Genomic DNA, 19,553 nt, shown 5'->3' on the forward strand with positions numbered 1-19,553 from the left:
GAAGGAGCCTCAGTTGAGGAAATGCCTCCATGAGTTCCAGCTGTAAGGTATTTTCCCAATTAGTGATTGGTGGGTAGAGGGGATGGCCCATTGTGGGTGGATCCCTCTGCTGATGGTCTTAGGTTCTGTAAGAAATCATGCTGAGCAATCCAGGAGAAGCCAGCCAATACGCAGCACCTCTTTATGCCCTCTTCATCTGCTCCTGCCTCCAGGATCTTGTCCTGTTTGAGTTTCTATCCAGACTTCCTTAAGTGATGAACAGCAATATGGAAGTGTCAGCAGAATAAGCCTTTTTCTCCCCAACTTGCTTTTTGGTCATGGTATTTCCTCACTGCAATAGAAATTCTTAACTAAGGCACTTATGTAGCAAATAATGGCACTCATGAACATTTGCTTCCTTGAAAATATTCCAAATACGTTTTCTAGATGTTTCCTCTAACTCTAAAATGGGATCTTGGGATTATCAGTCATTAGGCAGTAGGACAAACTTCTGTTACTCGTGAGAGACTAGCAACCAGTGACTGAGACCATCCTGAAGTTTGAGGGAAGACACCTAAAGAGAAGACTGTACATCCTAGTTTTGTTTTCTTCAATCTTCTTGCCCTTCTCTTTTTGTGTAGTTATGCCCTTGAAAGTAAATTAGGAGAGTCTGAAAAATTAAAAATATGTCACCCAGGACAATTTGCTGGTTGCATCTCATTTCAACCTCAAGTGTTCCTCAGGCCTTATGGTTAGAAAGACTTCATATTTCAAATTCAAAAAGTCGGGCTCTTGGTCATTTGCACAGGAAGGGTCTATATACCAGAGTAGGAGAGACCCATGTCTTACCATCATTTCTACTGCTTTTCCTCGTTGCCTTTGATCAAAGTGTTCAATCTTCCCTGAGCTCAGTCCCCTCATCTGAAAGTTCACCTGGAAGCTTTCTTTTGGTTATGAAGGAAAGATTGAGAGGAGGAACATATCTAATAACATGACAGTGGTGTGAATAGCCAAGTAATGGTTCAAAATTTCCAGATAGATCATAGCAGAGCTCTATATGCAGGTATGTATGAAAAATAAACAAAAAAGTGTCACAAATCATTTGGTATCAAGTGGATTATTCAATAATTAGCTGGCATCCTTTTCCCAAAGGATAAATTTATATTGTCATCACATTTCCAAACAAAACTAGATCAAGATAAATTAAGGAGCATCCTTTAAAAAAAAAGTGGCATCATTTTTTAAAAACCAAGACAAGACTGATGATCTGTGTCGTATCTCTTTATGTGGCTCAATTTTATAATAGTAACAACAATGGTAGAAATTGCTGAAGGAATGCTACCATGTGGGACTACAGAAAAATTACAGTAAATAAAATTAAGACACAAAACCTCAGAAATTATATGTGTAATAAAAAGTGATGAAAAATGTATCTTCTCAGTACATAAGGTCTCAGAAGTCTGCACAGAAGAAGCTCTTCATTGCAGCATTGTCTGTGATAGAAAACAATGGAACAACCTGAGAGCCACCAGCAGAGGAATGCTTAAATACCTCAAGGTGTTTCCATGCTATGAAATGAAATTACTTTAAAAAAATAAATGCAGTATTTTTATGGGTTCTGAATTAGAAAGATGCCTGTGATATAGAATAAAAGTTAGGAAGGAAATTCTAGAGCATTTGAATCTTACTATTTCATTCTTTTTAAAAAGAAAACTTTGTACATATGTGCTGTATACTATAGAAGTATCATATATGAATATCTATTATCAATTATAATGGTTGGAAATCCATGGGTCATTAGAAGACTATCTAGAAGCCACACCCACCGGTGAATCATAGCTACAATGAAGGCATTTCATTAGGAAACAGGGGAAGGCTTTACTTATTACTCTTAGCTGCTTTTTATTAGCACATTATTAAGGATTATATAATAATTTTTATACAAATAAATGAAATTGACTAAATAAACAAACATAAAATTATGCTATCTCAATAAAAAAAGATGACAAGAAATAGTCACAGAGGAGAAAATACACAAGGTCATTTGTATTTGTTGATTTCTTTCCCACTGTTTACACTAAAGGATCTATTAAGTTAAAAGAATAGAAAATAGCAGGCCTTTTTTCGTCTACGGTGATTACATTTTAAAGGATACACCAGGAAATAATGACTGTAATAGGGCCCTCACACATGTTGCCACAAAGATCAGTGCTTGTTATCATGGCACAGACTTGTACCACCTGAGAACTTGTTTGAGACATTTGTTTGTCAAGGGTTGCCCCAAATTTCTTGTATCAAATTTGTGGGAGTAGATCTCGGTGTTCTGTGGTTCATATGCCTTTCCAAGTTGCTCTTATGAGCAGTAAGGGAGATCGACTGACACCTTCCTACTGAGGATAGGGTTCTCACAACCAGCACAGGCGATCGTAAGCTAGATGATGTGGTAGGAGGGTGGTCTATGTGTGTAGGGGCTACCTGCACCTTCTGCTTCTGCCCATTGAAGGCTGCAAGCAACGGGAAGTTCCCCACTTCACCCAATTATAAAGCTTTCTGCAGACCATGCCAAGCACCTTCAGTGGCAAACTGGTGGGGGCGAGGTGAGTTCACCTGCTCAAAATGAAAGCCACTTCCTGTGGTCTTAAAAAATTGTTCAGTATTTGCACACAGCCTATGCACATCCTCCCATGTACTTCAAATTACTTTCATATTATTTTTTACCAAATATAATTTGTATGCTATGGAAATAGTTGTTACATCACATTGTTGTAAAGTTGATGTAAAGACAAAACTCTATGTGCTTTCAACACAAATGTAATTGTTTTCTTGTCAAATGTTTTCCATCTGAGGATGGCTAAGTCCCCGGATACAAAATCTATGGACAGGGAGGACTGGTTGTTTGAGTTTCTACTGGGTTTTACTCATTGCATCTATTTCAACATTCAGAATATCACCTGATACGTAGAAGGCTATTAAGGAATACAATTTTTAAAATTAAGATGATGGGTGAGTGAGAGAGCTCAATGGGTAAAGTATTTGCTGCACAAATATAAGTTCCTGAGTTCAAATCCCCAGGGCCAACGTAAACCCAGGTGTAACAGTGTGCATATCTAGAGCCCAAATGCCCCTATGGTGAGATGGAAAACAGACACAGGATACCCAGATGCTCCCAGGGCAGCCAGTTTCAAATTCAAAAAGGCAAATAGCCAGATTCCCTTTCTTAAATAAGAGGAACAATGAGAACCAAATTCCACATGCACACTGTAGCACACACATAACTGTACTAGCTCACAGACATGCACACATGCCATGCACATACACATACACACAAAGAATTGTACTCATAAAATTTTCACATTTTCTCTAATAGAATGCATTCCTACATAATTAAAGAAAAATTAAGGCTTCTTTTTAAATATGCTTTGAAATAACTGGCATACTGGAGACACTGTGATTAGCACAGTGAAGGCGTTCAACGACAGTATTGCTGGCATTCCCTTCTGCTATTTAGAGTGGCAGGGCTGTGGCTCTGACAGCCTGTTTTATTTATCATTGTTGATATCTTTCAAAATACATAACTAGAAATAAGTCGTTAATTGAAGCCTGTGGCTATTCATTTTTAAATTTGCTTTCCTGACATCCTATTAGACAATTTGAATATTATTTTAAAGGTGCTTTAGACTATCTCTATAATGTCTGATCAATAAAAATATGAGGCAAGTGAATAATTGAAAGTGTTTCAATCTTCTGAATTGAAATTAATGCAAAGTAGTTCAATAAATGAAAAAAAAGCAGGCTGTGTTACCTATCAATAGGCAATTGCCATATTGGTTTTTTTCCTATAATGTGCTTTGAAAAAATTATCTATGCATGGCTTTAAAGATTATTTAAAAGCAAAAATGTCAGAATATAGCAATAATTCCCACTTGAGATGCTAGTCATGAGCTGATTTTTGGAAACTAATAATGATATAGTATGTAGATATAAAATTGAAGACTACAATTAGTTTAGGCCAATTGATTTCTAGATTGACATATGACCATGGCTGGATCAGATGTGAATGATGACTCTGGAACACACCGATGCTAAAGGCAAATGCTCTGTAAGCGTGCTTTCATTACATTTGAGCATTCTTTCGACGTGCTCTATGACTTTAAGAGAGAAGGTGGGAGTTTTGCAAATTCCCCAGTCTTATAAAAGGCCAAGGGAGGCAGTAGAATAGCTTGTGCAAACTGAGGGAAGGCAAGCATATGGTTAGCATGTATCCCCTCAAAATAGTTACAACACATAAGAAACATAAGTTGAGCATATTGAAGATTGATTCTATTTCTAACTGCCTCTCTTCACTAAGTGGTCAAAATCACAACTAACATTTCACTCAGCAGTGGCTGAGACATATTTAGCAAACCAGGTGTGTGACTTGACAGCAGGAATCCGCTCATCACCACCCTCTCCCCTAATCCAGTAACACCCTCTGGAAGTTCCTCAGACAGGAAGAGGAACACAGCAGTATACCTCCAGAACTGGAAACTTGTCCACTGGGAAGCTCTGTGGCTTTCTGTGGCCTTCACACATCACCATGGTAACAGCAAAACATAAATTTAAAAGGAAGTTTTCAGAATGGTGAGTGGCCAAGACTGATGACCTGAGTTTCATCCTTGAGACTGATATGTTTGAAGTAAAAAACCAAAAAACAACTTGAGCAGGTTGTACACACACACACACATACACAGACTAAATACATACATACATACATACATACATACATACATACATACATGAATGATAACATAATTTTTTTAAAGTTTACGCCCACCTATCGGCTATCTGCTAGAATCTGTGCTACTATTAAACACGCTGCTTTTCTTAATTCCATAGTAGCTTTTAGTCTTCTACCAAGTCCCTCTTTCAGCTTGAGTCATTTGGCTATGATTGTATGCAACCAAGAAATGCCTTTCAGTTAGCTCAAATTCTGCTCATTTTTGGGAAAAGCATACCAAATATAAGGCTTTCCTGAGAGTTTCTGGGGTTTTAGTTGGCTGCTTGGATAGTTGATGGGTTTGTGTGTGTGTGTGTGTGTGTGTGTGTGTGTGTTTTGTGTTTTGTGTTTTGTTTTTCTGTCTTGGTCAGGTCTGAGGTCTAATATCTGTTACACTGTAGTACAGATTGCTTCTTTAATACTCACTCCAATTGGATGGGTCATGGTTCCTTTTTTCTGTACCTGAGTCGCAGTCACATTTTTTTCTTCCTATAGTGCTACAGGCTACTTTTTCTCTGGTCCTCTAAAACAATAGTTCTGACCCATTCCACAATGTTATATAGTGTTCTTTAACTCAATGGTATAAGCATTGCTCCTACAATGAATATGAATCAATTGCTTTCTCAGAACGCAGTGTTAAAATCAGAATTATGTCTTCATTAGGCTGTGGTGGACAAAGCAGTGTCTATTCAGTCTTTCTGAAAAAGAACTGGTAGTCAGTTTAATTTTGAGCTCTTTACAAGCTTTTGCTTGTATCTTTGCTATTAAGATTTCTTGGGAATAAATTAATAGCATATAGACATCAATCAAGGAAATTCCAAAATACTGACCGAAGAGCTAAATGTTTTTCTCTACCTTCTTAATCACCCATCAGTTCATAGTACATTCTTAGTAATCTCTCCATTATGTCTTTCTTCTTACGTTTCTTATTCATATTTTTTCTCTGCAATTTTGTTTTTGTCTTGTAATAAAGGATGGGTGTCTTTCATCTTTTTTTCTGGAAACAGGTTAAATTGCAACTCATAATTTGCAACATTGCCAGTGGCATCTTGAAGAGTGGAGAATATGTCTACCTAAAGAGAGAAACTGCCTCGAAAAGGCCACATCCCTCCTCCCTCTAGGCTGGCAGCAGAGGCTGCGAACCCAGAGAAAACACAGGCTGGTAAAAACCCAGTACATTTTCAGAACTGCAGACAAGGTCCTTAGCAGAGCACACTAGGGCAGACTTTTCCAGTTTGTATAGCTCAGTGCCACTGAGGCAATAAATTCAAGCACATCCTTGAAGTTAGAGAGGACACAAGCTGAGCATAAGTGGGCCCATTTTCTCTGCAATCTTTTCAGAATCTTCATAACAGTTTCGTGCATTAAAATTTACAAACTACAATTCTCTTCAAAATGTATCTGGGGCACCATTTTTATGGAACTTGGGAAAGTAATAGTGTTTCACAGAACTCACTTCAGTCAGAGCTTCCTAGAAGGTATTGCCAACCATGGCCTGCCGTCCAACCGCTGCTAGAAGAACTTCTTACTTGCTTTTTTGTTTTCCTCCATGTATACTAGAAGATATAATATTATGATGTGACATGTAGATACTTTTTCATAATTCTCTAATTATAGTTTTGAAACTTTGATTGATTTTCTGTGTGCTTCTCCATCAGTTACTTAACGAGTCAGGAGTCTAGCAAGGTAGGGATGGCTGGGTTTACATTTGAATAGCTAAGTTTACAATAGTGCTAAGTAGGATTCTTGCCAGGCACCCCTAATTTCCAAGCCTTCTTTGTTAGAAGTGTCTGCCCCTATGATCTACAAAAGGGAGTGCAATATAATTTAAAATTTAGTGTCAGCCTATATTTGTCTGTCAACATGAATCAATTTCTACATATTGGTCTTCACCCCCAGCATCATTTCTAAGATTGGTTTTTTAACTTCATTGCTATTCAGAAAATAAACTGTACACACATCACACACACACACATAAAATGCATTTAATAATGGTAAGTAAGCTAATTAGTACATTTTCTATATAATTCCCATCCATATTTTCTTATCTCTTAACTGCGTCTTGTTTTTCTAGAAGGCATAGCAAGTGACTTGCTTTTCTTGATTTAAGAAACAGCTATCAACATGTCATCTGCACTAATCCAGACATGGTAAAAATACAAAGCTGTGGTATTCTAAAGGGTTTACATTGAACCAGATCACTTTAAAGCACTTGTAAATTAACATTGTCAAAATCAGACAGGAAATTTGTAGAGAACAGACCTAAGGAATACAGGATTGAGATGAGATGAATGTTTTTTTTATTCACATATGCATAAAGGCAAAAGCTGAGCATTTGAACAGTAGGGTGGGACCTATACACTAGAAGGACTCCATTAGGGTAGCCACCCACCGTAGCCCAGCAGCTGAGATGGAGAGACCTGGACATGCATCCAGTCTGTGTAAACTCAGTCAGTACCCACCTCTGGATTTGGCTTGTCCTGAGATCTGAGGCAGGGTCTTTTGCCAGCACAATAAATAAATAAATAGCCTCTAATGCTTACTGAAAAGTCTCTAGCCTCAGTCCAGCCTCTTCTCCTTTGGGCTACATCCTACTGGTGGTGCTTTGCGGATGAGAGCTGCACTTCACTGACAACGGATGAGTAACCCCATTATTTCCTGGCAGCCATGATTATCCCTACACTTCCCAAATCCTGGATATGCCTTAATTTCTGGCCTTACCTTTCAGGGTGTCAACTCAGTTTGAGCCCCCAACTAATCTAAATTCTCCTGTACATTTATGTATTTATTTTTTGTCCAGCAGAAATGAGGACAGTGTAGATTGAAAACTGTATCTTCATCCCTCGGTTCATGTTTACATCATGCTACTCCTCTTCAGACTCTGTAGACTCCAGTTCCTAATGATCTTGAAATACCCAGATGTCATTGCCAGGCCATTTACCATCACACAGGCAGTGCTGTCTGGCACTTCTGTCTGCCTTCTCCATAGCCTATGACCAAAGAGCGCTGGTCTCTGCTGGGTAAATCTTTGCAGCTGAGACATTTACTGTCAACGGGTAAAGTTACAGCAGCTTTTGCCTGCTGAGCACTCAATTACTTGTTATGGTTTTTTTTTTTTCCATTTTTGTCTTTGGCAACTTCTCTTGTCTTGGAGTCATTAGAGTTGGTATCATAAAGGCACTCATTTGAAAGCAAAAGATAAAACCCTTTTTACCTTAAAATAAGCCCTACTAATGACTTTTCTAGCACGCTTGCCAAGAAGCGGTTCAGACACATATCAAACTGAGGTAAACTGCCGTGCCTCAGGGAACTAAGGCCTGTCTCACTCTCCAGATGTGGGATGAGGAGGCTCGTATCACTACACAGCCTTTTGAAAAGCGAAGCATCAAAGTGACATGGCCCTTTTTATTTTCAAAGGAAACCTTAAATTTGAAATCTCTGGTAACTTACTGATACTCTAAAAATATGAGACTCCCTTCCAGAAATGTAGCCATGCCAACAATACTCACAGGTACAAATGTTCTCCACTTAAAGCAGGAGGAAAAGAGAAATGTGAAGAGGGTTGTCTTGGATTCTTCTCTTGAAATTGCAGTCATTTTTGCCCACGATAAATGTGCTATAACCAAACTGACAATTGCCACTGTAGAGTGAAGGATGGAAATTCCGAGCCTCTTACAGCAGATTCAGTAATCACATAAGGGGCACAGGAGTGAGTGGTTGGCATAAGGGTGTTAACAGACACTCGCAGATGATGCATCCCTAAGAGCTGAGCCCACACAGCCTGCGTACCGACCTCAGTTCTGCATGCCATCCGTCCCTATGCACATAGGGCCTCTGCCATTTCAGCTGCTCAACAGAGCTAACGACAGAATCGGCTTTGTGGAGTTATTATGAGGATTAAGTGGCACGTTAAGATCATTTAAAATAACGACTGATTATTGTTGTTTGGGACAATCTAAGTCAAGTATAGTCTGCTGGCAACACTCCGTTACATTTACCTGGGCTGTGTTGAGATACAAGCCAGGGCATGGGACTTCAAAAATTCCGTTTGGAAAGTAATAAAAGTAAATAGAGTGCAGCCTCTGACACTAAACTGTGTAGACAAGCACTGGACAAACAAGACAGCCATCAAGGCCTAAACAGCTCGACAAACTCTCACACTGAGCACTGAGGCCAACAAATAGAGTTTCACTCACACTATTCTTGGGCCAGGTTGTCGGGAAGTCTATGACAGCATTTCTTAGCGCCTGCCTTCCACATGCTGCCTTATTTCCTTACCATCTTGGAAACTTTGTGCACCATAATTTTGATAGGAAACTAGAAAGTATCAAGCATGTATGATTTGTTTAAGTGTCAAGAAGGTTTACTTTTGCTTGAAAAGTTCTTTTGGACCATGTAAGGCATTCCTTTAATAGAACATCTTTATGTACCAAAGGCAGTCCAGCTTTCTATATAATCCTCACGTGAATAAGTATCTCTCTAACCTCAGAAGGCGTCTTTGTGTGTAGAAATGCTACCTGATACTTCACTGTACTCACACATGAGAAAAACCACCCATCCAACTGAATGGAGAAACAGAATTTTGACATATACCTAAATGTCACAGAGCCTACCTCCTTTACAAAACATATCCAGTTAGCTTCTGCCAGGAGCACTTCCCTCGCTCTAGTCAGTAAAGTCTCACTTGTTCCCAGTTGTTATGTCTGTCTTCCATTACTAACCATGCATATATTGTCTATTATTAATTTGGATCCTTAGAGAGCCTGTGAACGTGTCACCTGTATTCTCCGTCGATCATAAGCGCCCCTGAAACTGCATCTCGTTGATTCCACAAGAATTTTACTGTTTAACATATTGATTCATATTTATGGGACATGCACAACAGCCATTTGTACTGTGGTGTTCATCACAGGGTCTGCTCTCATTTGGAAAATCATGAAGGGCTTGTTAAAAAGCAGCGAGGCGAGGGTCTTTGTTTTTCTCTTTTTCCTGAATCTAGAGTTAGCCAGAGTTTCACAATAAACACCAATGGCATCTTTTCTTTTCTTTTTTCTTCTCCCCAGGATAGTTGCCAAAGCCTCCCAGAATCTCATGTCCACGCAAAGCTTGGGTATTGTATTTGGACCCACCCTTCTGCGAGCTGAAAATGAGTCCGGGAATGTGGCGGTACACATGGTATACCAAAACCAGATAGTGGAGTTCATGCTGACTGAGTATGATAAGATCTTCAGCTCAGGGGAAGACTGACAGACGAGACAAGCTACTGAGTATGTTCACATCTGTCTTGATGCCTAATATTTTTACATTTCTGTAAACATATTTCTGAAATATTTTTTCCTTCCAAGCGACAGATGCTTCATTTTGTGAAAACTTAGTGATGATTTTGTATTTAAGTTCCAAACATTCGAATAAAATAAATGACAATATTTTCCTATATGTGTTCTACATTAACCCCTTGGGTGTTGTTTTATTTCAGCATTCTATAAATACATCATAAGTGTCTACATTCTTAAATAATGTGTACAAGGTAGCATTAAGACATAGCTCTACTACTGCTCCTTGCCATCAGGTATATCCTGGTGAATGTGCAGCAGTGTGACCATGTAGAGAAATTGGGAACAAAGGTGAGTGTGTGTACACCCCTGTGCCATCTCAAGATCCATACGCAGCAAATCACCAGCTAGGTCCCATGTGCCTCAGCATCCACAGAGAGAAAACAAGCAGGAAAAAGGCATCTATGTTCTCAATAAAAATAGAATTTTTTCACCTTTCAAAAGTACAATCCAATGATCCTCACTGACAGGTGAGCTTTGCAAATACAACACGTTGAGTGACAACTTTTCTGAAGAACAAAAGGATAGTTGAAGAGATTTGTTTTGGATCTCTCTCTCTCTCTCTCTCTCTCTCTCTCTCTCTCTCTCGTGTGTGTGTGTGTGTGTGTGTGTGTGTGTGTGTGTGTGTGTGTGAATACTATTTTGGTTCCACAAACATACCATTTTATAAATTAAATGGATCAATCTTTACTTTATACAGAGATTGCATTGCTGTTCCGTTTTGATTCTTCCTTAAACTGTGTATTTTCCCTTTCCCCAAAATATCATCTTATGTAGAATTTTTATTATGTTTTGAAGGATGTTTTATTAATGAGTTACACTAACTCCATCTAGAAAGAGCTATTTTTAAATGCTTGCATTAGTATGGCCTAAGAATTTCTTGACTAGACTCATACTGTTTTATCCATTTGATGGTTACTTTCAGTTGTGATAGATAGACAAAGATATATCTGTCTAGAATATATCAAATATTGCTGCATTTTGAAAAGTGTGTACTAGCTGAACACATTTCATGCCATTTTATGAAAGAGTTCTGCTGATAAAACATAAAATTATGTTTAAGAGCTTTTAAATAAACTCACGTGGAATGAATAAAACTAATCTAGTGTGATAAGTAAGTCTAGCTATGAGTTTGTCCATAAAATTAAAAAAAAAGCATGTAAATAGTATGGTATGAAGCACAGATCCAGGAGGAGATACTCAGAACAGTGATAAGCTCATAGGCATAGGCTGTAGCATCATGGATGGGGCATTCAGAGATGAGAAAGTCTACTTAAGAGATAGCCAGATGGTCAGGAAGTACCGGCATCCACAGCAATGCCTGAGGATGCTTGCCTGAGGAAGGATCCATTATGTTTGTCCCTCTTGAATGTATTTATCTTAGTAGAAGTCTCTATACATGAGCTCATAGCCAAGAACTATGAAGCAACCGCAGTAAATTGTTGAATGTGGTTTCATCAAGTGGGATGTATTTGCACACCACAAAGCCAAGGGAAGTCACAAGAAACAGAATCCCATGATCTAAAGTCATCAGTAAGAGGGAAGCAGCAGAATGGCTAAACTGGAAAAGCTTCTTACATGTAAAGCTTGTGCCTTTCAATAAAACACAGAGAAATATGAAACATGAGTTTCTGGCATTCATTTCTAGTCTTCCTTAACGCTATAACAGTCTCATTGAAACCTTTTCCAAGATGTTAATTGTTTCTCTTTTTGAAACAAGAAAATCGGGGTTAGAACTTCCAGTATTAAAACACTGTGTCTTCATGAATTCATCTTTAAAGATATTCTGGAAGCTTCAGCCAGAGAGAAAGCCAAAGAGAAATGGCACTACCTGCTTTCAGCAAAGATCTGCATCCCCTTCTCTTTGCTGCTTTCCAGATTCATAATCTTCAAACGCACCAGCTTCTTGATTTCCAATCAGATGGGATTTAGTCTGATCCAGACCCCAGCTGTGTCCTGTTCCTGCCTACTAAGGGCACTGCATCAGAGAACATGTTTTCTCTCTAGAGGGAGACCTTTCCAAGGTACCAAGCCAACATGCCCATCATAGGATCTCACTTGCTCACTCTAAAAGCTTAGAAAGGTTATGGCATTTCAGAAAGGCATAATGTCTAGAATCACTGTCCCAAGTGTCAAATCCATTTCTGCACTAGGTTGAAGCACTAAGAGATTTTATGAAACTTGGCAGTATTCTCCATTAAAACAAAATACATACATATATACATACATACATACATACATACATACATACATGCATACATACCAGGAAAGGTAGTAAGGGCTTCTTACCCACCTGGTCTGAGCTAGGCCATGTTCTAGGCACTAATTATATGATTATCATATAAAGCACATATCATGTATTACTCCCCTCTGTAATAAAGAAAGACAAATGCCTAAGGATTAGTCACTATCCAGTACAAGATCACAAATGTTTGCCAACGGGGTAACCATGATCACCACAGGATTCAACTCCTGCACGTGGAAATGCTCAAATAGATCAGCAGTGCCAGTTACAGAAATGTTAACAAAGCATAAGAAACGAGCTATGCCTGGGGAAGTCAGATTGGGCTGCACTGTTGAGATAACCTTGAGAAGTTCTATTGAATCTTGACGAATCAATGAGATTTATTAGACCAGGAAAAAATACAGGAGGTACACCCAGCAGGAATGAGGAATGACATGCACCAGGATTGAGGAGACCTGATGCCCCCCTGGGAATATTGAGAAAATCAGTATTAGAGATAGAAGTATATATCCTTGGTGATTTTGGAAGACAGAACTACAGAAAGTCATTGATGTTAGATGTGGACCAAAATATTCAGATCTTTTCTTTTAGACAAAGGTGGTCCACTGGGAGTTATGAAATAAGAAAGCCACAGAACAACTTGGACAAAGAATCTCTAAATGTCTTAGTGGTCAAGAGATTTAAAAAAAAAAAAACCCTTTGAGAAGATTTCTGTTCTCTTACAAGGGCTAAGGCTCTGCATATACATGGGTTTTGTGTCTATAATTTTTTTCTAACATTTTTTTATCAGTGCAATAATAATCTTGTATTCTCCGAGGTATTTCAAAACACTGATAAGGTATTATCATCTACCAAATAGAAACACAAGTCCAAAGCTGCCTCACTGTAAAAAGCAAACTAGTTAGGACACCCATTTCGTCTGGGCTTTATCCACCCAGCTCGTAAGAGATTTCCCCTCTCTTCATGGAAAAGATGGGTATTCCACTTTACATGTACTGAGTCTGGCTTTGCATAGTATGTGCCATATGACAGGATCATCATGCCACCGCTCGTAATTGAAAGCCTTATGATGGTTCACCCTATCCAATTAGAAAACAAAGGATCCAATTAAGAAAAATTAGAAAAGCTGTTAGAAAGAAGCAGTCACTTGCCAACAGTGCTGTCCTTACAGCTTAACACAGCTAGAAATTGACCTGCACTTCTCTCTCCCACATTTATTTTTGTGAATTATAAGTTAATCACCCTGTCAATTCCTAATTAAAAGGCCCTGCAAAAATTTTTCATCCAAAAGGACCGTCACTAAAAGTTCTGGGTCAAATTGCTCTGTTGTCAAAAACGAGAAAAAATTCCAAAACAATATCAACTCTCTCCTAGGGAATTCAAATCTGCATATAAAAAAAAGAAAGATGTTCTTCAAGTTTGGTATTTCTTCAATTAGAATGCTTCATCTGGTCAACTCTGAAAAAAATATATATATACAAGCAAAATTATACAAACTAAGCAGGTTGTATTTATGTATTTAGACATATATATCAAAATTAATGAAAATTTTTTCACCATCTATTTAGAAAAGAACAAGGAAGAGTACTCGGGGGAGTTTAGGGGTGAGTCAGGGAAGAGGAAATGATGTATAATTCTATTATAATTTCAAAAAAACAAAAGAAATAATTTTAAAATGCTTCATCTTATTGTTACAAGTAAATAGGTTCCTCTCTTTCTTTGTGTCTGTCTGTTTGTCCTCTCTCTCTCTCTCTCTCTCTCTCTGTGTGTCTATCTGTCTGTCTGTCTGTCTGTCTCTGTATGTGTGTGTGTCTGTCTCTCTCCCTCTCTCTGTGTATATGTCTGTCTCTCTCCCTCTCTCTGTGTATATGTCTGTCTCTCTCTCTCTCTCTCTCTCTCTCTCTCTCTCTCTCTCTCTCTCTCTCTTTCTCTGTGTGTGTGTCTGTGTGTGTGTCTGTGTGTGTGTCTATGTCTGTGTCTGTGTGTCTGTGTGTGTGTTTCTTTAAGCCTCGGGCTTCACACTCAGATGCTGAGTCGGGCCAGGCATGTAGCATAAAGAGTAAAGAGAAGCAGGCAGCCTCACTATGAAGTGGTAACAGCTGGGGAAACCTGAAGCTCCTGCCTGCTCAAAAGTCAGGCTTCCACTCAGCTGGAGCTGATGTCGCTTATGTGGGAACGTGAGCGGTGTTGCCAGACCTTCAGATCTTTCATGGGAAGCCAGAATTGAGAATCTTCTATGAAATCTGATTTTTAAGACACTAAATAAGCGACCAAATAAAACACATCTGAGCAGCCTCTGCCTAAAGATCAAGTCTCTTTTGTGGCCTCGGTGTTAAGCCTTTCAAGTTGCAAAGCTTGTTTCCCAGAAAATGGCAGTCTTTAGAGTAAATTTTGGAGACAAGGGAGTGAGCCAAAGCAATAAGAAAGAACACACAAACAGCAAAATACATGGAACTTACTGTTCACATTCTGAGCGAATTATTTAGTCCATTTGAAATTCTCTTGTTTTCTGATCTATTAAATGCAATATGTGTTTTTTAATCTTACTGTCTAATGGAATAATGTAGTGAGAGCTAAACCAGGTAATGCACATATCACAAATTGTCACCAAAGGATGTAGATGATAGATCCATAATTTAATGATAAATAAATTTATAATTGGAAGATGATGGAAAGAAGGTTGGGGACCAAGTTGTAAAAAGCCTTGAATGGCCTATCACATCTCTAGCAAAAATATTGTATACCCTTGATCTTTCATCAAGAGAGCAACTGTATCAGAGTTGTGATGTAACGGAGTAGATGCAGGGAGAAACTGTGGTCAGAAGATGGTTGCCATAGCACAATTAATGCAGCCTAGCTTCTGACCAGCAGAGAAGTTGCTCTAGAGAGCATCTGGCTGCTTTTTATGAAGGCTTTACTCACATCTCTTTGCTACTATTCCTAAGTGAAAAGCAATGGTTCTGACTGGACCAAATTTCTATAAGCAGGTCCACTTCTGGATTACTTGTTGGCCTGGGGCCATCGTTAATTCTAACATTCTGGCAATGATTTGTCATTTAACAGTCATTACTTTAATGTATTTGAACCAAGACATGGCCAAGGACTAGGAGATTGTGCGTACTAGCAGAACTGCCCCGGAAGGTCATGTGGTCATTTCCAGAACACGACACCAGTACATCTCATTCTTCTCTCTTGGGCCAGTATTGTTTCTCTCACTCAATGCAGGACCACGGAGGAAAATAGGCCTGGAAAGACTGACCCAGCTGGCTAACGTGTATGAAATACAAGTTCTGTATCAATGATGGTCTTTGCATACTTTGTTTTATTTACTCTTCACAAATGTCTTTATGCAAACACTCTTGCTGTCCCCAGTTCATCCTTAAAGAAACACAAGTGGAAAAAAATAATGGTGTTACCAAGTTAATGTAATTAGTAACTTGCCATGGTATTATTCAAATCCAAATAATATGGGTCTGGGGGATCCTGCACTACTTGGGTTGGCTAACCTGTCAGTTTGGGGTGGTTAAGTCTGGGTTGTGGATGGCGGCACTGTCCCATGGGCTAGGATCTTGGGCTGAATGAAAGCAGGGAGGAAAGCACCTGGGCTGAGCACCAAGTATTCATTGGTTTCTGTGGCCTGAAGCACCTGGATGTGAGGGATGGTTCACCTGCTTGCCTTACTAGGAAGCCCCAAAGTCTAACTGTGAGCCCATAGAAACCCTTCTTCCCATGGGTAGCTTTATCAGGCCTGTGTCACAGCAATGCAAAAAGTGACTAATACACAAGCATATCACAAGGTTATTCAAGGACTGCAATTGAAAAAAAAACTATGAGCACATAAACACACCAAATATTTATATTAAATGTAGGAAGGGTGCTGCTTGCTGTCTGTGAACATACATGCAAGCTTTACTCCCATCTTATCTTTGATAAAAGAACAGAGATGACATTATTGGGGGTCTCCCAAGGAATGTAGAGTGTCTCTGTTGCTGGAAATAGGTGGCTAAGCCTCCTTAAAGATTTGGCTCTTAGGGTTTTAATAGCCAGGTAATAGTTCATTTACCTGTACGCTTTACATATATAGTTCCAACTTCACTGTTGAATAGACAGACAAGAAAAGCTCTTTACCCAAGTCTTTACAAAGCACATGTTTGGGTGGCTCTGACCCTGTGTAGCATTTTATTAAGCAGGGTAGGGGATCATATTTGTCAGTGGCCAGTTATCATCTATCATATCACACTCTGCAACATTGTATTGAAATTAGATCTAGCTCTATAGGGGCTTGCGGGAGATGAAAAAATGGGTCCCCAGCAGTCTTCCTCTTAAATATAATTGAAAAAGAGGCAGGCATCAGGACACGCTGTGACTCATGCTGCTGAACAGTGGTCCTGAAGCATCGGAGTGATGAAAATACACGGAACTCTTTGAATAGGGAGATGACAGTTTGCTACAGCAGGGTTGTCAAGATGAAAATGTCTTGTATTCTGATGAGAGACCTAACAGAAGGGAACACACACACACACCTTATAAACTGGCATCTGGGTGGATTTTTTTTTTTTTGAATTTTCGGTTTTGTAGGCAACACACCAGTGCCCTCATCCACAAAATTCTTAAGCTTGATTCAGCAGAACACTCCATATTCAGTTTGAAGAGTGTATATAAAGCAGCAAGGGAGATAGTCAACACCATGCCCATGGTGTGTGCTAAGAGCACACTTGTTAGATAAATGAACCAAGACAAACACCAAGAACGTAAGCAGATGAATATAATCCACCATCGTATATCCTATCAAGATAAATGTAGTGTCTAATGTCTTTGGTGCAGCCAAATCACTGGTATTTATGTTGATTCCTAAGCCTAAATAAAAAAGGACCATCAAAGAAAATCCCCCTCATCTACTTCTCTTGAAGTCTGAGTCCTCAAGAAATGCTTCTTCCTTACAGCCCAGTGGTGGCAGCAGATTCCTTGCCAGCCTGATTCCTACAAGTCTGACGGCAGATGCTCACATTCAGGGAGCATCCCAGTATCTATGACACCTAGCGACATCTTCCACCACTTCCCTGAACTTTCACACAAGTGACTTCCACGTTATCTGATTACTATAGTGTCGTGGCTTTCCAATCTATCAAAAAGCCAAGCTCGATGCAAAGTATAGATAGAGCCTTGACCTGGAAGCCCTCCCTTCCCTCTGGTACTGTTTGAGCTGACACGTTTCCTTGACATACAAGTTTCAGAACAGGGATGTAACCATTGCTCCATCCGTTCTCACATCACTAGCAAACGCATTCTAAGTCCATATTGTGTGGCATACTTGCAGACGTGTGGATTTTTCCACATCATTTGGTGACATTTTACACAGTTTAATGTCTGCTCTTTCTTTCTAGACCCTGCCTCCCGATTCTCCCTTCAAACACTCCACCAACAAAATTTCATAGAGCTTCCTACCCTGGGCTCAAATTCCATCCTGTCCTTCAGCATCTCTTTGTTTGGCTTCTGTGAAGTTTACCGGGAAGTGTCCATCTGTTAAATTCAAGCATCCTGAAGAAAGGAAAAGGACAGAGATGTTCAGCTGCAGAAAAGAGAGCATTTGTAGAACTGAGTAGCCTGAAAAGAGTGAGCCCCAGGAAGATGCCATGGGACAGGGACAAGACTCCAGATGCTCAGTCCTTCAGGCTGCCAGGTGAAGGCAGCCTTCAAGCTGGAGGAGACTCAGGACACTACAGAAACCAAAATTGGTTTGCACTCACTATTTTCCTAGCTATCAGTTCTAAGGTCACAGTCACTAAAACTGGAAACTCTAAAATGACTTCAAAAAGGCAAACGCTAACCAGATTTCACACTGGATTTCATTTTACTTGGCATTACAGAAAGAATGCAGGTATTAAATAGACTGCTTCCTGTATACAATGAGGTTAATTAGTGGTGAGGGATGGAAAATCAGTGTAGACATAACTCTTTTCGACAGGTATCAAAAATAATCCCCTGATCCCTGCAGTCTCCAGCTGCATTGAAAGAGGAGCGATATAAAAGACTCTTTAAGCACAAATTTTTCAAACATTCTCCAGGTGTCCCTGCCCAGTTAAATAGGCCCCGGATCCCCTGCTCCCGCGTCATTTCTTGCTCTTACTTAGTGGCTCAGATACTCACACTGAATTTTGTAGTGCCCAGAAAGGCTTTCCTACAAAGTGGCTGAGATTGCACACAGAGACAGACAAGAGAACAAAAAGCACTGTACTGAGGCCTGAATGGGGCTTCCCTAAGCTCCTTATCAATAAGGTTAATAAGGGTCTATGCAATTTACTGATCACTGTAAGGCAACAGCCTCCTCGCGCTCCCAATCTCCACGCTGCTGCTGCCTGTTAATGCTTTCCACAGCCAATCACATAAAAGAGCCTTTGCCGGCACTCCAGAGAGTACGCCCCAGTTCAGGATCCTGGCCTCTATAAAACCACTGGTCTGTTATTACACTCCTACCTGCCCTAGTTAAGCAGATTAACAGTTATTTCCTAGAATTTGATCATGAGGTTCTTTGTAATTGAAGCTGGAGTAGTCAGATATTACTAAAAAAAAATGTATTTCTGAGAAACACACTCCTTTTTTCCCACTCTGGTTTAATTTTGTTATCCCCAATCATATGCACGATGATATGAAAAAAAAATCCAAACTTCTATCTCCTCTATAAAATACATGTCATATCAAAAAGGTGACAAGAGGGGGGAAAAGTAATTAGTGAGTTCACAGAGTTCAGTGGAAAAGTTAAAATGGAGTAACACATTACTTTTTATGTTAAGATTTCACAAGACAAATCTTGCCTGTGTTTTAATTGCATGTGACCCTGGCAGTCCTACTCTGAAATGAAGTGCCGTAAAATTAAAGATGACAGACGCTCAAAACAAGTCTTGTGATCTTGATTAAACTACAAAGACCACACTCTCTCTGCTGTAACTCAGATATCATGGGCTGTTTTATTTGGGGAATTGCTTCATTAATGCCTTCTTTGACTAGACATGTTTATTATTAAAAAATACTGAATATGCTGAAATCTTGCATGGCTAAATAATTTTTTTTTAAAAAAAAGCAAATTGTAAATGAGAAATGTTTAAATATGCCAAAGACTTAATACATTTTTATAAATGTTTCATGATTAAATACATATATTTGTTATACATACATATATATGCATATATGTATAAATATCTACATATGTATAAATCACATGTAGGTGAATGTGTACACACCC

General features: G+C 39.2%; 1 protein-coding gene across 4 annotated transcripts in view; it reads left to right on the plus strand.

The window, feature by feature from the left end:
* Arhgap15 (Rho GTPase activating protein 15) overlaps positions 1–19,350 on the plus strand; it is a 603,756-nt gene extending 584,406 nt beyond the window's left edge. For 2 of the 4 annotated variants that reach the window (XM_028752208.1, XM_028752210.1), the window contains exon 14: positions 9,799–11,690. In XM_028752208.1, coding sequence (XP_028608041.1) covers positions 9,799–9,982 — 184 coding nt within the window. In that variant the 3' untranslated portion in view covers positions 9,983–11,690. Of the gene's footprint in view, positions 1–9,798; positions 11,691–11,946; positions 12,093–17,697 lie in introns of those variants that run through there. The other 2 variants (XM_028752207.1, XM_028752209.1) reach the window with 2 other exon arrangements.
* The last annotated feature ends 203 nt before the right edge of the window (positions 19,351–19,553 follow it).

The sequence above is a fragment of the Grammomys surdaster genome, unplaced genomic scaffold (assembly GCF_004785775.1).
Source record: "Grammomys surdaster isolate TR1022 unplaced genomic scaffold, NIH_TR_1.0 125888, whole genome shotgun sequence".
Taxonomy (NCBI): Eukaryota; Metazoa; Chordata; class Mammalia; order Rodentia; family Muridae; genus Grammomys; species Grammomys surdaster.